The 16,525-nt window shown below is 30.4% G+C and overlaps 1 protein-coding gene across 7 annotated transcripts in view; it reads left to right on the forward strand.

The window, feature by feature from the left end:
- rg (A kinase anchor protein rugose) overlaps positions 1-16,525 on the forward strand; it is a 268,765-nt gene that overhangs the window by 134,505 nt on the left and 117,735 nt on the right. For all 7 annotated transcript variants that reach the window (XM_089227915.1, XM_089227918.1, XM_089227913.1 and 4 more), the window contains one exon: positions 15,398-15,524. In XM_089227915.1, the coding sequence (XP_089084041.1) occupies positions 15,398-15,524 (127 nt within the window). The remainder of the gene's footprint in view (positions 1-15,397; positions 15,525-16,525) is intronic.

Below are 16,525 nucleotides of genomic sequence, written 5' to 3' on the forward strand. Positions count from 1 at the left end.
TATTATTATGCTCATGTCTATAGGATATAATATAAGTGTAGTGTATATCAAACACAAATAATATTTTATTTCTCTAAGACTATAAATGTTTAAACCTTTGTATCTTGTATAATTTATGTGATTGGAATTATTGTGTGTTGATATAAGATTAAGTGTGAAAATTAGTTAACTTAAATGCAAATAAATATAGTATAATAATGTTAATCATATGTTTCAATGAATATGGTTTATCAAATGTACATAAAAACTTATTTACGGAAATAGTTGATGTGGATTATAACTTGTTATATATATTTACTATTCCTGTAAATAATAATTATGGTTAACACCACTCAGTATTATACAACAGTACGGTTTTACCTTAATTATTGATTTACTTAATTTGTTTTGTATCCTACACGTTTGTCGTTCTTTAAGTTTTGAGAACGTGTAATAGAATTTTTTTCAATAGTTTTTGAAGAATTTATTTCATTTATAATCAATTTAAAACATAATTTATTTCATATATCGTATAGTGCGACATTGTTATAGCTCCACGTTTATTGATTTTATGTTTGTGATTTATATTAAATCCAATAATATTATATTATGTCAGTGCTCGGTTGGATAAATTTAATTTAACCGTCGAATAAATTTAATATTTGCCTGTGACATAGAATCGCAAACAAAAACATTAGCTAAGCTTTTGCGGTGTTGCCTAACTGTGTGCAATGCGTTGAGCTTTTAATACCAAACGGGCCTTATAAACCAGTAAACCCTAAATTTGTGTCATTTACACGTGTCTCATTTCTTTTATCCCATTATACGCAAATATTTGTAAAAAAAAAAAATTGTCATCTTTTTTTCCTGTCCGACGCATAACATCTGCTGCGGAGTGTCGAGTTTTAGAAGTAACGACAAGGGTCGATTTCGACGCTTTTATATCACGATTGTTATAATATTTTTTTTTTTTTTAATAAACCTGTACTAATAACTCATGTACTATATTTTATGATTATTACCGTAAAGGTTAAACATGTCCATGATATTGTTCATCTCTTCAAAACTATCAAAAGAGAATCCAATATATATATATATATACCCTTGTAATACTACTTTTATACATGCGTATTAAGTATAGGTATGCATAATCTCATCCCTTGATTTATTTCACTTTCAGAATATTTTAAAGTATTTTATAGTATCTATTCTTAAATTATTTTTATTTTTATAAAAAATATACGAGTCCTTTAACCAGGATCTTTTTGTCTATCTTTTCAGACTCAATTGACGTGCGTCAAGAAATTTCCAGTCGTACCTATTAGTTCTAACATAATATTATGTTGTTTGCTCGTGTATTTTTATCAAATATTTTTTCAGTGATAAGACAATAATTCTAGTTTTATTAAAATAAATGTCCCTGAATTTTTTTTCTTTTGAATTGAAATACGTTTTCAATTTAAGATAGTATGGCACTTAACAGATAACTGCACATGTCATTCAATTATAACGACAATCTACGGAACACCGGAACAAAAACTACTGTTTTCATCATTTTAACACGATTCTTTTCGTTTCTATTTTTGTTCTTTTATTTTATTTTATATATTTTTATTATAACTATTATTTTTATAATAATTCAGCAAAACATTTAGTCACGTGCCGTTTAAAAAAAGAAATAAAATCGACTACACTCGAGACATACCTATTTCTTTATTTTATATAATATTATATATATCCACGTTGCGCCGTGCGTGTTGTCGGCATACGTGTAGCCAAATTGCCTACACTGAGCGCCGTCTTTGGTCGAAACTGTTCGATTGGAGTTTCGTTTATATTATGGGTTTGTAGAATACGTGTCCGTGTCGTAAATAGTATTCTATACCAGAGATCTTTGAAAATATATATAAAGAATTGTATTTTTTTTCTACTGTATTTTATTCGACTTAATGTCGAATTACGATCAAGGGGCGTGGCGGCTGAACTAACGACGTTGAATACTATCACGGCGACGGAATAAAACATCGCGGTGGTGTTATTTTATAGTGCCTCTGTTCACCGGTAGGTCTAGTTTATTAATTGGATTCGATTGTGGTTTTCTCCAATGTACCGTGTAACATATGTATATATAGTGGATGGAGGCATGACGGAATGTCCCTGAAAAAATGTCCTCCTCGATTATTCGACCCAGAAAGAATGGCCCGTAATTTTAATATCATATATATAGACTTACTATTTTCTAAACTTCCCTCGCTTAGATATTATGTGATTCAGTACATAACAAATAAACAAATATAACTTTATAAATAATTAATGACTATGTACAATGTATAAGTTATAAGTTAATATATTCATAGATCATTCGTCGTTCTCTAGAATAGTTTTTGAATCACGACATATTGCTTTTGAATTTACGTTGAAACTTCATTGTTCCATCTATATTATGTTCCGAGTAGTTATATTGTTGACAATGAAACGTGAATTCTTCTTTGGCACATATCGTGTGATTTTCTAATCGATCGCTTAACACGCCGCGTTGATGAACATTTTAGATATACCGAGAAAGTTTAGAGAGCAGTTGTTAAACCACGTCTGTTTGATAGTTCTAAAGTCTAAACAAACTTTTTTACTATATTTGTGTTGATTATAATAATATGCTATATTACAGACTATAAACTATACTGTCATATTATAATAGGAGTATATGATGCTTTGTAACATGCTGTTGCCGCTGTCATCAGTTATAGTTTTTTTTTTTTTTTACGTATTTTATTCACGACTGGATTCATGACCGAGTATAAGTCAGTATATTTTGTAGTTTCAGTAATAGTTTTAGGAGTTTATTTATAATGACTTATAATATTGCCCGCGGGAAACCGATCGAATTCTGCGCGTTTTTTTATTGCTGCCATATTTTTTGTTCGTTTACATAAATATCATTGGCCTGTTTTTGTTCCCGAATCCGTGCAGCGAACTCATCGACCGTTGGCGTATAACAATATATACGTATATAAGGACGATGGCTGGGAGGGTGGAAGTCGTCCGCTTTGCGGGGCGTAATCGAAAACAAATTAATACCGGCGAATAACACAATAATGACAGCCGCGGTACAGAAGACGACGAAACGTGACTGTACTACGCATTGACACGTGAATGCGACTACTCTCACATTGCCTATGACTGAGAACCCTCGATAACAATCGACGTCGTCGGCCGTGCAGAGGCGTGTAGGCATTGTTGTTTTGACGGTGGTCGTCATCGTTGTGACAATTGGCGGTTCTGGCGGCGGTGGGACACACCTCCGCCTACCCGGTGGTTGACGGGGCTGCGTGGTTTTCCGACGTTTAACTCGGCGGCGGCAACGTCAGATTTTCTTCTACAATTTTCCCGGTGATCCGGTGTGATGTGCTTTCTGTGGTACGCGCGTATTATAAGGTTCTAAAATTACTGTTATTATTATTAATGGACTGTGGTGCGTTTGTCAGACGGGAGATATCGAATATCGTTTGCAATGGCGTCCGCTGTTATCACCGAGTGGAGTATTAATCGACATTTGTTTGTTCCGATCGTTCGTTCTCGACTGGTGAATAATTATAAACAGCCGACTTGTACATATATATTATATAGGGATTAACTTTTATTTCAAAGCGTCGCGTTATTTTGGTTTTCCAACGTATATAAAAGGTCCGTTAATCGTGAATTCATATATGTATACATCACCCCTGAGAAATAGTAATATTGTACCCCCCTCGTCATAGAGAACCTCGAAACGTTCAATTATTTTTTCGCAATACTTTTACTTGCTCACTTATATATACTATGGCAATACTGCAGGTATATATGACGTATTTGTGCTGTGAAAGTTTTCATGAATTTAACTAATAATGATTTTGGTATCCCTGCCAAAGAAGGTAATAATAATAATAATACTATAACAAAATAACAACCCAATAACCGCAACAGAGTTCGGAGAAGCTTTTAATAACCAATATAATTATGCACACATAAATATAGGATGCTTACCGGAATTTATTACACACCGTCATATTAAAAAAAAAAAAAAAAAAAAAAAAATGTTTCACTTTCGAGTAATGGATACCCATCATAAAAAACTTGCAATTACAAAATCAAAACTATATGGCTAGTTTACCGGTACCAATATAATATAACAAGCGTCGTAGACATTTTCAAACTAATTAAAATATTTTAGTTAAATTTACCTATATATTTTATATCCCAAAAATAAAAGAGACGCGGGTGTCGTGATTTAGCTAGCTAAATTTGTTACTTACTTCAATAATCAAATAATAACAAGAGAAAAAAAAACACTTACTTACGTATGTAAAATGTACATAATATAAAATAACCTTAAATATCATGTCGAGAGTTGTTACTGCTGGATTGCTATACTCACCTCGCGCATTCATAACCGTTGTAATTTCAGCTTATATGCTTATTGTAACCATTATTACAGATTGTGTATTCTCTAATAAATGTTTAAAAAAAAAATATCCCAAAAAAGTTATTACCTTTTAAAAAAAAAAAAAATTATCGTTTTAAAACTTTGTTTAGTCCGTTTATTTATATTATTTAGTCGATTATAAGTATTTCAATTAAATATTTAGATTGTTGTATATAATATAATCTAAATTGTGTTATGCTCTAAAATATTAGGTAAATTTTTTCGATAAAATTTGCAAATTTCGAATTTTATAATAAACTATACGCGAAATTGTTATGATATGCACAAAACACATCGAACGAAATCCAGAAATAATGACCGGACTTCGAACCATCCAATCGGAAGGAACGATGGTGTTTCCGTTAGGCAGATGATTTAGTATCTCTGCCCGTCCCGTTATAGGGATGACGCGGAAGTTCTATTACGCCGGAAGCCGGATGTGGCGTGGGGTGGAGGGAAAAATATTGGCTCAGCGTCGGTATGGTCGTTTGGACAACACTCGTGGGAATAGTCATATAACGTTTATTTATACGTAAACTGGACACGGTTCTTAACTACGATAAATTTTGTTTTGCCTTTAAAGGTCTCAGGGACTTATGAGTTTACTCGATGAAAATCTGGAAACCCTTTGGCCATATCGTCCAAGTAGTATTGAAAGGAAATAAATGAAAAACGTGTCTTTGCCGCAAGGAAACTAACACTGATGAAATCAATAGTGGCTCGGCCACAAACCAATTTCCCTGACTTCAAAGCCCTCTGGGAATGTTTGCACACGATGGTGAAATTAAAACTTAACGGTCCCACACAGGAACAACAACAATGATAATATCTTGGCAATGGTATTGTTGCGGATACTAATATACTAACTACTTCCCATTTCAAGTTAGGCCCTCGTCAGGAATTAAGCATGTTTGTAAATCCAATATTAAATTATTTATTTAAATCGATATATTTTAATTATGTTTTCGGGCGGGGGTTTTTTTTTTTTTTTTGTTCTTTTAAAAAATATTAATTGTGCTCGTTAAACTTTCAAATTTGTTATACTCCCGTGCTACCAATGTTTAAAATTTTATATTTTTCTGTTCCTGAGAATACCAATTCTATATGAATATCGATTTGTTATGTGCACCGGCTCAAAGCCCGTAGATTGTAATATTAAGATTTCAACTGTGCTAATTATTTAGTGTTCCGCATTTAACTTGTAACCTCCGTTGATATGGTTTCTGTTTGTGTTCCTTAACCAACATAATTCGAGTTTGCCATTTCTAAAATAACGGTCCAGCAAACAACGATAAGACATTGACTGATTTAAACAATCGTGTTAATGGTGACTATACTAAATTGAACGCATTATTGTGTTTGAAAATAATACGCACCAATGAGCAATTATTATTTTAAATTTTCCATGTGTCAATTGAAGCATAACAAATTCCATTCTATGACAATCATTTAGCATAATGTTATTTTACCTAGAAGGTTTCCAATCAGTACTATAATAATTAGTATTTGGGTTTTTAAATAAATTCCTTAATTAGAAATTGTTTTTTAATGTGTTTTACTAATCAACTGTATTGTTAAAAGTCGTGTTGTTAAAACTACTACCGAATTTTTAGTTTGCCTTTTTACGTTCTTATTTTTATCTCGTTAAAAAAAAAATACTCGATTTTTTTTATGATGTTATTACCAATTTGTAACAAGCCGTTAGCATTTGTACATAATTTACACACGTTACCTAATTGTTATGATATATTATAAACTTGCCATGCATAAATATATAACCACATATTAAATATTTTGAAACACGAAGAAATTTTTATTTTTTTCTATCCTTGTACGTTTTTTGTAATATTTATACATTTACATTTTATAGTAGATTATTCAAATAGATTTGTTAACATTTTTCATCGCAACCTGCTCAAGGTATTGGATAATAATATATTGTGTTCGCTGTATAAAATAATGTTATTTGTAGAAAAGTCTCTTACATAATATGCAATTTCACGATAAATTATTATTATCAAATCACGTTATACCGTTAAAAATAGATAAAACGAACACAAATACAAACATAATATGGTGATAAATAATAATAATTTATACGTTCACTGTTTAAAACGCCTTATTTATAATGTTTACTGTGAAAATCTAATGGTTTTTTTTTTTTTTTTACTCTTTGGGTTTTGAACTTATCATACGTTTTGTATGCTTCAATTCGATATTTTAAATTTGGAATAAATATTAATGTCCGTATGAATGCTGTCAATAAATAACGATTATTAACTATGCGTTTAATAATTAATCAAAGATAGACACTAATTGGACGTACGTGGCTTTAACTTGACTTAACCAACTCGAATTCTCCTGGGCATAATAATGAAGTCCTTAAAAATACACAATACCGACTGAGTCCTATCGATGTTTGAATGAAAATCATTATTTTTCATCCCCTAACTGCTGAATCAACTTTATACTGTTCTATCTTTTATACGTGATTATACCTACTGTAGATCACATTTTCACGAACACCGAGCGCACAATAATAACTCTGATGCACAGAATAAACTGCATATTCACGATGTAATTCCGATATACGTGTACTATAATTGCAATTGTTCTGAATTTAAATACTATTATATGCTTGTTTATTATTGAACTTAGACATTTTTATTTTCCCGCGGCGTTGTACATTGGCAATATTATATACACTGCAGCATTATACCAACGCATTCAGTAAGTTGGTACCACGGAAAATTATATTATAAATAATTGTTGAGTGTTTTCAAATGTTTTTTCTATGGAAGTTGAACCCACAGATCTTTGAACTCATTTTTTCAATCATAGTATAACACTTTTCCACCTTTCCCCTATAATTGTCAGTCTATCTATCTCTCTCACACAATCGGAATGAAATATTTATGAGCTTTATTTAAATAACTATGCTTATAATATATTGTTTGGTGTCCACTTTACCCGTTGATGTGATTCGATAATAATTATAAGCTATCTCTAATTATTATATCATAGTAAAAATATTACAAGCATTAGAATACTTAAAATCTACAAATTTTGATTTTGCATAGTCATCATTCAGATTTATGGTTACCGATATTAATTCAAAAACTATTGCAATACCCATACGTTATTATTTGTTATAATAAATTAATTAATCAAATTTATAAATTGTGCGTTGTGTCGGGTCTTATTACGTTAGAAAAAAAGTTCTAAAATTGAACATGACAATTTACTCATTAAACATCCCACCAAAAATTTAAACATTTGCATGTGGATTATATTTAGTACGTTATTTTACAATTTATCGTTTTTACTATGAACGATCTACGTAAAAACAAGTTTAATTCGATTAATATAAGGTAACACCTTCACTTTCGCAGTTAATAGAAATAAATGTATATTGTCTGTCTTCCTAAAATTTAACTAAATTATTAAGTTTCAAGCATTTGTTTACTTATGGATAACATAAATTTTAACTAAGGAACAACAAAAACTCGTAATATTTGCTTCTCCCTAATTCTATTTACTAACTTCTTAATAAAACTTTTGGAAACAATTTTAAATTTAACAAATTTGGGAGTTACATTGTTCTTATCTTACCGAAAACAAAGCAATGTATATCACATTTTAATAATACAATTTTCATATTTTATACTACCTTCAAGTTATACCATTGTACATATCTTATATTTATATAACTAGTAAGATTTCGATAATTCGATTAACTAATACAATATTTTGTTTACACCCAAGAATTAGCCGGTTCTTTCTGTTAATGGGCAATGGTACTAAGTTTATTTCAATGTTTATAAAAGCCATAGGTAGCGGAACAATACGAACAGAAAATTATTAATTGGTTTTTAACATAAAACAATCGTTTTGAAAAAAACTTTGTTCGAAGTGGAACAAAGTTTTTCCCTCTTCAACAGAAAAAATCGTATGGAAAAAAAGAGCCCTTCAAGTTATTTACGTAAACGCGCCAAATTTACTATTAAATTGTCACCCTTAAACGACTCCTAAAGATTAATTAAAGAAATAAAAGAAAGAGAATTCTTATAAAAAAAATCACGACAAAATTCATAGCACAATGCTGTTTTTAAAATGCGTTTAGCTTTTTGTTGAACAATGGGATTTCTGCTTTAATTATTTAATTCGTTCTTCGTTTGGTATGACGTTAGCGTGAAGTGTATTCGAGGACGTGTTAATTATCTATCGTATGATAATTATATTATATTGTGCTTTATGTAAGTACATAACTTTGTGTGGGTCGTGTTCACGTTGTTGACTTTGAGTTAGGTAATAAATTAATGTACATATTTACTTGAGTTTAAATCAACGATTTGTCATATTACGAATTTACGCTATTAAATTACTAATTGGATGATATTTGATGTGTGGTTATTTTTTTTAGTTGGATATTTTATATGTTGTTAAGGCGTCCAACACACCATTCATTTTTTTACAAACCAAAGTGGGTGTCGATATTTATACACATAATCCTAACCGATTAAGGAGTAGTTTTACACTACGCGAGCCAGTCTTTCGAACCGGGTTGTTGGACACTGGCATATATTTTACAGGTCCTATAGAATTTTATGACCTGCGTTATATATTTTCTACTTAATGACATATAAAACATATATACGTAGATTTTTTCAATGTCTAAAATAGTTATAAAATAATACTGTAGGTATTTGAGGAGTTTAGAAATTACATCCGTATATTTTATAAAGGCCAAATATCACTTATCGCAAGAAATGATTTTAAAAAAGTTCACATTTTTGGAATTTATTGTTTCGGTGAACGGAAATGGATTTTTTTTGTGTGTGTATATAATATATGTATATTAAAATTATGGTATAATAGTCATCGGTTAGGGAAAATGATTTAAAAATCGTTCGTTGTCCTGTGTGCTTTTTTTAAAAATCAATCTGACCGTACCTATAATTATGAATCTATTAAAAGCAATTAGTTTCCATTGCTGTCAGTATTAACCAAAGGCCGTTTTGTAGATACCGTCATTCGTATGTTAAATATAGTTTTGTCAGCATGCACGGAGAATTCACCTACTGTAGTCTTTCACCCTAAATAATGTGTACTATATATACTATATAATTATGTAAGTGGGTAGATATGATATTACTAAATTAGTTTTGAATGTTTCCGTCGAGTTGTATAAATAATAGTTTGAAAAATAACATTGCAATAAAGTACCTGCTATACCTACTTGAATGTTCTCAAAATGTTTTAGAATTCGTCTTATATTATTTTTTCGTCATGTATTGACTTTATAGTAATATGGCCTATTATTAAAATGGGAAATGAAAAAAAAAAGACAATAACATTTTTAGGATTCAAGTGGTTTTGTTCCGTCCAATTGAGGACGGTTAACAACAATATATAAAATACAGAAATACAATTTGTAACAATAAACCTTGATATAGCTGCTATTCTTGTTGACATCTCTTAACATTTATCATCTTTCCATTTTTTTATATTATCCCTTTAAACGTAATGTGTATAAGAGGGATACATGGATTTAGAAATAAATTACATACCGTTGTTGTATCCACAATATAATAATATAATACAACATAGTAATAAAGTGTGTACATAACTCGTTAGGTATATAGCAAATAAAAATATCATATTATTCTATGACATACGCAGTATATAATATTATAATATATACATACATAGTTATAAGTACATATTTATATAAACGAATTTATATTTTAATACGTCGGCCGTCTGGGATATATGTGCCGATGCAGGTAAAATTAAATTGTGCATCACCTGCAGTGCAGAATATTGCTGCAGTTCGGTATGTGACCCCATTTATGTTCAAAAATGTTTCACAGTATCAATAACTATTGTAAATGTTAGCTAGAAAATTAATTTGATTTGAATAACTTTAGCGAGTCGAAGCTTTGAGTATTATTTACGACAAGAAACTATATCTACTCCATCGATTTCGATGTTATTATTTAAATTACAATCGCGTCAAGCACTGCACCGTAGATAAGTTGTTTACAAACTGTAACTACGTATATATAAAGGAAAAAGCTCTCGAATAGTTCTGCTTGGATGATATACCCGAAACTTTAAAGTATGCAAAACAAATAGTTGCAGGATAGCAAAGTATTTGTGTTATATATATAGACCATACTGCAATATTGATTGTATTTTGTGAATGTATTAATGTTGTGAGTTTGTAACCAGCTGTTATGAGTTGCCATCACACTGTATACGTCATATTGAATTTTAAAAAAAAAAAAAAAAAAAAAATTGAGAAACGTAAAATATTTTCTAGTCCGGTTATCTGGTATATTAACCCGATTAGATAACTATTCGAATTTTAATCAGGACGCTAAACGTCACTAGGTACGAATATCGTGTGGATGTTCAATTCAGTTCTGTTCGTATAATTTGTTTTATGAGTGATCCTGGTCTGATCCAGGTGATAATAGAATTGTGTGGTATTGCATTTGGTAAATTTTGTTAACGATCAACATTTTTAATGTTCCAAGCATATAGATAATCATACGTCATATTCATTCATCTTAATAAAATATTGTAAAATATTGCTTTTCGCATAATTTAGCTTTAAATATATATAAACTTATGTATATATATATATATATATATATACATAAGTTTATACACTATAAATACTGCGTATTTTAATTTTTTTAAATGTTTATAAATTCCGCTAATTTTTAGTTGTGCAGTGTTGTGTTCTCCGGGATGAGTCTATAAATACATTTTTTTTTATGAACATTTTTTCGTGATAAACTATATCATAGTATATATTTGAACGCGTTCGATGTAAAACGAAATCATTTCGAATGAAAACTTTGACTTAATTATAATAAAAGTTTAATATACCTATAGGTTAATCGACCAATCATCAAATGGTAAATATTTGTGCTATCTGTCACAAAAATTAGCGTTTCAATAGTGTTTTTTAGGTATGTGCTGTAATCAATCATCGGGAAATCAAATACTTTATAATATTATAGCCTTATATCAATACAATTTTATTGTTATTTTATATACAGATACCTGCTTACCATGGCGTAGAAAATCAATCACTCGCATCTGATTTGATTTATGTTATTATTATTATTTTTTTTAGGGAGAGACTTATACACTCGATGATATCATACTGCATCTGTATTTTCATTTACGAAAACCATTTTAATTTATTCGGAATTCGTAAACGAATACCGTACTCGCATGTCTCCAATAACGGAGCACAGCATTATATATATGCAAAAGAAAAAAATACAATTGTATTTTCATTTCGTAGGATTTTTTTTTTTTTTTTCGTAAATGATGATTCAGTATTCATAAAAAAATATTTAAAAAAAAAAATAAACGAAGTGCAAACAAAGAGCCTTTTATCTTTATTCAAAATACGGTTTTGTATCACTGACTCATCTCATCAGCGTGCTTGTCACTATTGAAAATAATTTGTATTTAAAGTTCACGTTAGCATACATATTATAACACTCCAAACTCTCTGCAGAACAACGACCAAAAAACTCGAAAGAACTTGAAAACATTATATACTGCCTACGAAATGTTCACATTACGCTACAGCACATGAATAGATGAATTAAAGTTATTGTTTTTCTTTGTAAAAACGGAGTTTGCGAGGTTCAGATAATAATTAAAAGTCTCTATATTATAATATACTACCATGCTATAAAAGTCATTATTGTTTGTTTGTTGTAATATTATGGATCGGTTCTGTTGACCATACAATTTGTATTCATTATAATATGTTGAATGATAAATTTAAAAATGTTTTTATTATTGTTGCTACTTATATTACTATTATTATTGTCCGTTCTTATTGTTGCATTTCAGCACAAAGCAAAATTTCTTTTTCCTCGGTATTCGCAATGTTTTGATGGTTTTGTAGGAGACCAATATGTTCACCGAAACGAATATATTCTCAGATATGTATATATATGTATATTTTTTTTTTTGAAATAATTTTTTATTGCAGGGTTGTTTTATATTTTTTATCATATTTTCCTCCTTAAACTGTGTCTGTCGGATCAACGAATATCTTACTTAAACAACATTTCGTGTTTTAAATTAAAAACCTTATAATCGTCAATTTACTTATTTTTGTCATTTTCGGTTTTTTCGTTGTTAACGCACAACCATATCTCTATACCTATACGCAATTTTATCAATATCACTTAATATAAATATATTCAAAACAATAATGGTATTTAATTTGCAGAAACCCTCAATATGACTGTCATATCAATTTTTTTTTTTCATTTTTGTACACAAAACGTATATACATTTATATTTTATCAATAGCGAATAAATATTGAGCGTACTATGTTTAGGTTAGGTTATACATTTACTATTTATTACATATATATGTATAGGTACTATACATAATATGTCACATGTGATGTATACTATTTTCTAGAATCTTGTGGTACTTAAACAATTTTATTTGTTTATTTGTTTTGTTTTGTTTTTTTGTCCAAGGACAGAGTCATGTAAAGTTTCCATTTCTGTTCAAAATGATGGAATAAATTCCATACGGAATGCGAGTGAACGTGTTATTTACATTTTATATTTATAATATATATGAACCTATTTATGTGTCCTATAAAATTAAATAATTACATTTTTACATTTTGTTTTTGTTGTGTAGACAAAACATGATTGATTTAAATTACTCTCTCGGTAGGAAATTCGATTAAAAGTTAAAACCGAAAAAAAATGTTTATTCGAGGTTATATTATACATTTTGTATGCGTAAACATATTATATAAACCGTCGAAATCGTTGTTTAAACTATAATAAGGTACGTAGGTACTTACTACATAAATAGGTTCATAATATACTAAATATTTTATTGTATCTATAATATAACACAGCGGGAGAATATTGTACACGTGGTTATATGTACGTAAGACGTTATATATATAGTATAAATCTATGAGGTAAATTTGAAAATAATAAAATGAAAAGTGAAACACTATAGGTGCGAGTGAAGAAAAAAATCGATACGATCGCGATGTTCGTAATATATGTCCGCCATATTTTGGCTTGATTATTAAATAATGCGAGCGTAAAAATTCAGACGTCTCGGATGTAGGTACATGAATATTAATTACATGGTTTATTAGTTTACTTGCATATTGTGTACCTACATATATAGTACCTATACATAATACTAATTTCAAACGTTCTGCCCTATACCCTCGCGGTTTTTGTTTACGTTTAATATGTTTTACCTACGTTATAACAACAATTTCGGACTTTGCAGAACGTTACGGGCTAATGGACGTGCGCACTTTTATTTGCTTAGTTATTTCCAGTCATCCCACAACAATAAAAATATCCAACCGTAGACTGCTGCCATAATATATAGGTATAGGTAAATGTATGTTCGTGTATAGGTATAAAAACCAACGGCGCACATGTATATAATAATATACGAAAGTTACAATGTGTGTACACACTCGCGTACAAAAACTACTTCACAATACGTATGTCCATTATTCACAACAGTATAATAATGTATGTACATGCCTAAATAATTGTCATTAGTTGAGTAAAAAACAGATTAATTGTTTCTTTCCGAAACCCAAATATGTCTAAACCTCTCGTATATGCATATTGTACGTATATATATTTATACTATAGTACAATATGTATATAAAACCTAATGGTTGACGCATGTCCTCCCCGACCCAAAGTGGTGAAAAGAAAACCGTTTTCGCGCATGCGTCTTATTAAAAAAGCATTATAAATATAATTATATTTATATGTATATACATATTACATATTATATTATATACTTCACGAACTTGGCTAGTTTACACGTCTAAGTGAAAAGTTTTAATCGGCATGCTGCATACACTGCAGTGATGTGTGCCTATATATATACGCACATCTCCGCTGCCGAAATCCTCTCATAAACAATTATTCAAAATCACGCCCGTTAAACAGGGACAGGTGTTGTTTTAATCGGATGTGCGGATTTCTGAACAAGTCGCGTTCCTCCGGAAAGGACCGCCACCGGATGCAGATCATATTATTTAAACGAGAAAAGGTTGCTGAGCAAAAGTTCACACATTTCCATACACGAGTTGCAGCGTGCGAGTTAGCGCGCGCGCGTGTGAGCGAGTGTGTGTGCGTGTTTGTGTACTTTTAAGCCTTGGCCAGTATTTTGTATATATGTATTTTTTTTTTTGCTTATACGAGCACAAAGCTCGAAATTAATATTTTTTCACCCCAACTTCACTTTTTTCTTTCTCTCTCTATCGCCCTTTTCACAAAAAATAAATATATATGTATATATATTGAACTATAAAAAAAAAACCTGTGTGCATAAATATATTGTTATTTACATATTGAGCAAAACGACCGTAGAACGGCGGGGAAAATATTGAAAACAGTAATCGACCGAAACCTTCACATGAATTTGTATGAATAAAAACGTAAAGATAAAAATGAATAGATATTTCTTCAAATATATATATATATATATATATATGTATATTATATATCCTCCTGTCTCCTTCAAAAATCCCACATTACATTTGTATAACATCTTCGTCGTACATTCGTGTGTGTGTGCGGCGTGCGCTAAGGATATATGCTGGTGCGTTCCATTCGCACAAAAGCCACTCTCTATATATACGACGACGTTCCCATTTCGTTGATTAAACCTTACCGGAAAAATTTCTTACTGTATTATTATTATTTACGGCACGCGTGCTCTCCTTAAGTAGCATCCGGCTCAGTGCAATTCCTTTTAAGAACAAAAAAAAATAACAATATACAAACACATATACCTAATATCCGTATATTTTATAATAGCACCCATGTAGTTTATTATGTCAATTATACTATATTATATTAAATTATAATCTCGTCTTGTCTTATTTCTTTTTTCAGGCCGAGATATGGAGCGTTTTCATTGCCATCCTGAGAAAATCTGTTAGAAATCTGCAAGCGTGCACCGACGTCGGACTAATTGAACTGGTCGTGAACAGACTAGCGCGTGCCGACACCGTCGTAGCAGGTAATAATACGACGAATAACGAGAATATTGATGTCTTATTCAAATACATTGACATCGACACCATTAACTAATATACTATAAAAAATCTCACTACTAACAAATACTATATTGTAAATATTACAATATTACTGTGGTAGATCTGTGAGGCGCGGTCGTACGCTCAATCTGCGGAAACGCACTGCAGAGCGTACGTACCGGCCGCAGTTGCTAGCTCCCGGATGGGTGACCCCCCCGGGATTATTTTTAGCAACATATCCTTGACACACAAACACGTGTTATAACCCCTACCCACTTAAAAACCTACAAACAAATATATAAAAATAACCCCTACTGTACCACCTTACACCCAATGACCTATGTTGCCGCGGGTTCGGCCCCTTAATAAAAAAAAAAATAAAATAAAATATTACTATACTAACCCATAATCATGTAATCCCAACTATAACTTAATTGTACATAACAATGTAAACCTACCGCAGGCTAATGACCTTGTTTTTGAAGCCTTATTATCAATTAAAAAAAACCGGGTAAGTCGTGGATGTCGCTCTGCTGTACTGTAGGTTACTGTAATGGATGGGATTAAATTTGAATGCAATGATAGGTATCATTGTATACGAAAAACGATTCTGAACGGAGATGATTTGTCAGTCTAGGATATATTATATTTAAATATTGTCATATATTCTATTTTGAAACAAATATTTTATTTTTCAATTAAGACGCATTTTGCATATGGCATGGTTAATCAATTAGTGTAGTTATCATATTCATAATACCTTATATTATCATAGATATACGAATACCTGGTTTGAGGATAAATCGTTATCATTACGCGATTTCATAAAAATTTAAAACTCAAACGCTCAAAACATTTTTCCTATAATGACGCTTCAAATTTTCTCTATAGCTATTGAAGCAAAACTTATGGAAAACTTGGTGTTACATTTTATAACCTTAGATATAAATACAAACAATATTATGAATTTTGAACTACAAAATAA

The sequence above is a fragment of the Diuraphis noxia genome, unplaced genomic scaffold (assembly GCF_037042655.1).
Source record: "Diuraphis noxia isolate RWA-SAM2 unplaced genomic scaffold, SU_Dnox_SAM2 contig0004, whole genome shotgun sequence".
Lineage (NCBI taxonomy): Eukaryota > Metazoa > Arthropoda > Insecta > Hemiptera > Aphididae > Diuraphis > Diuraphis noxia.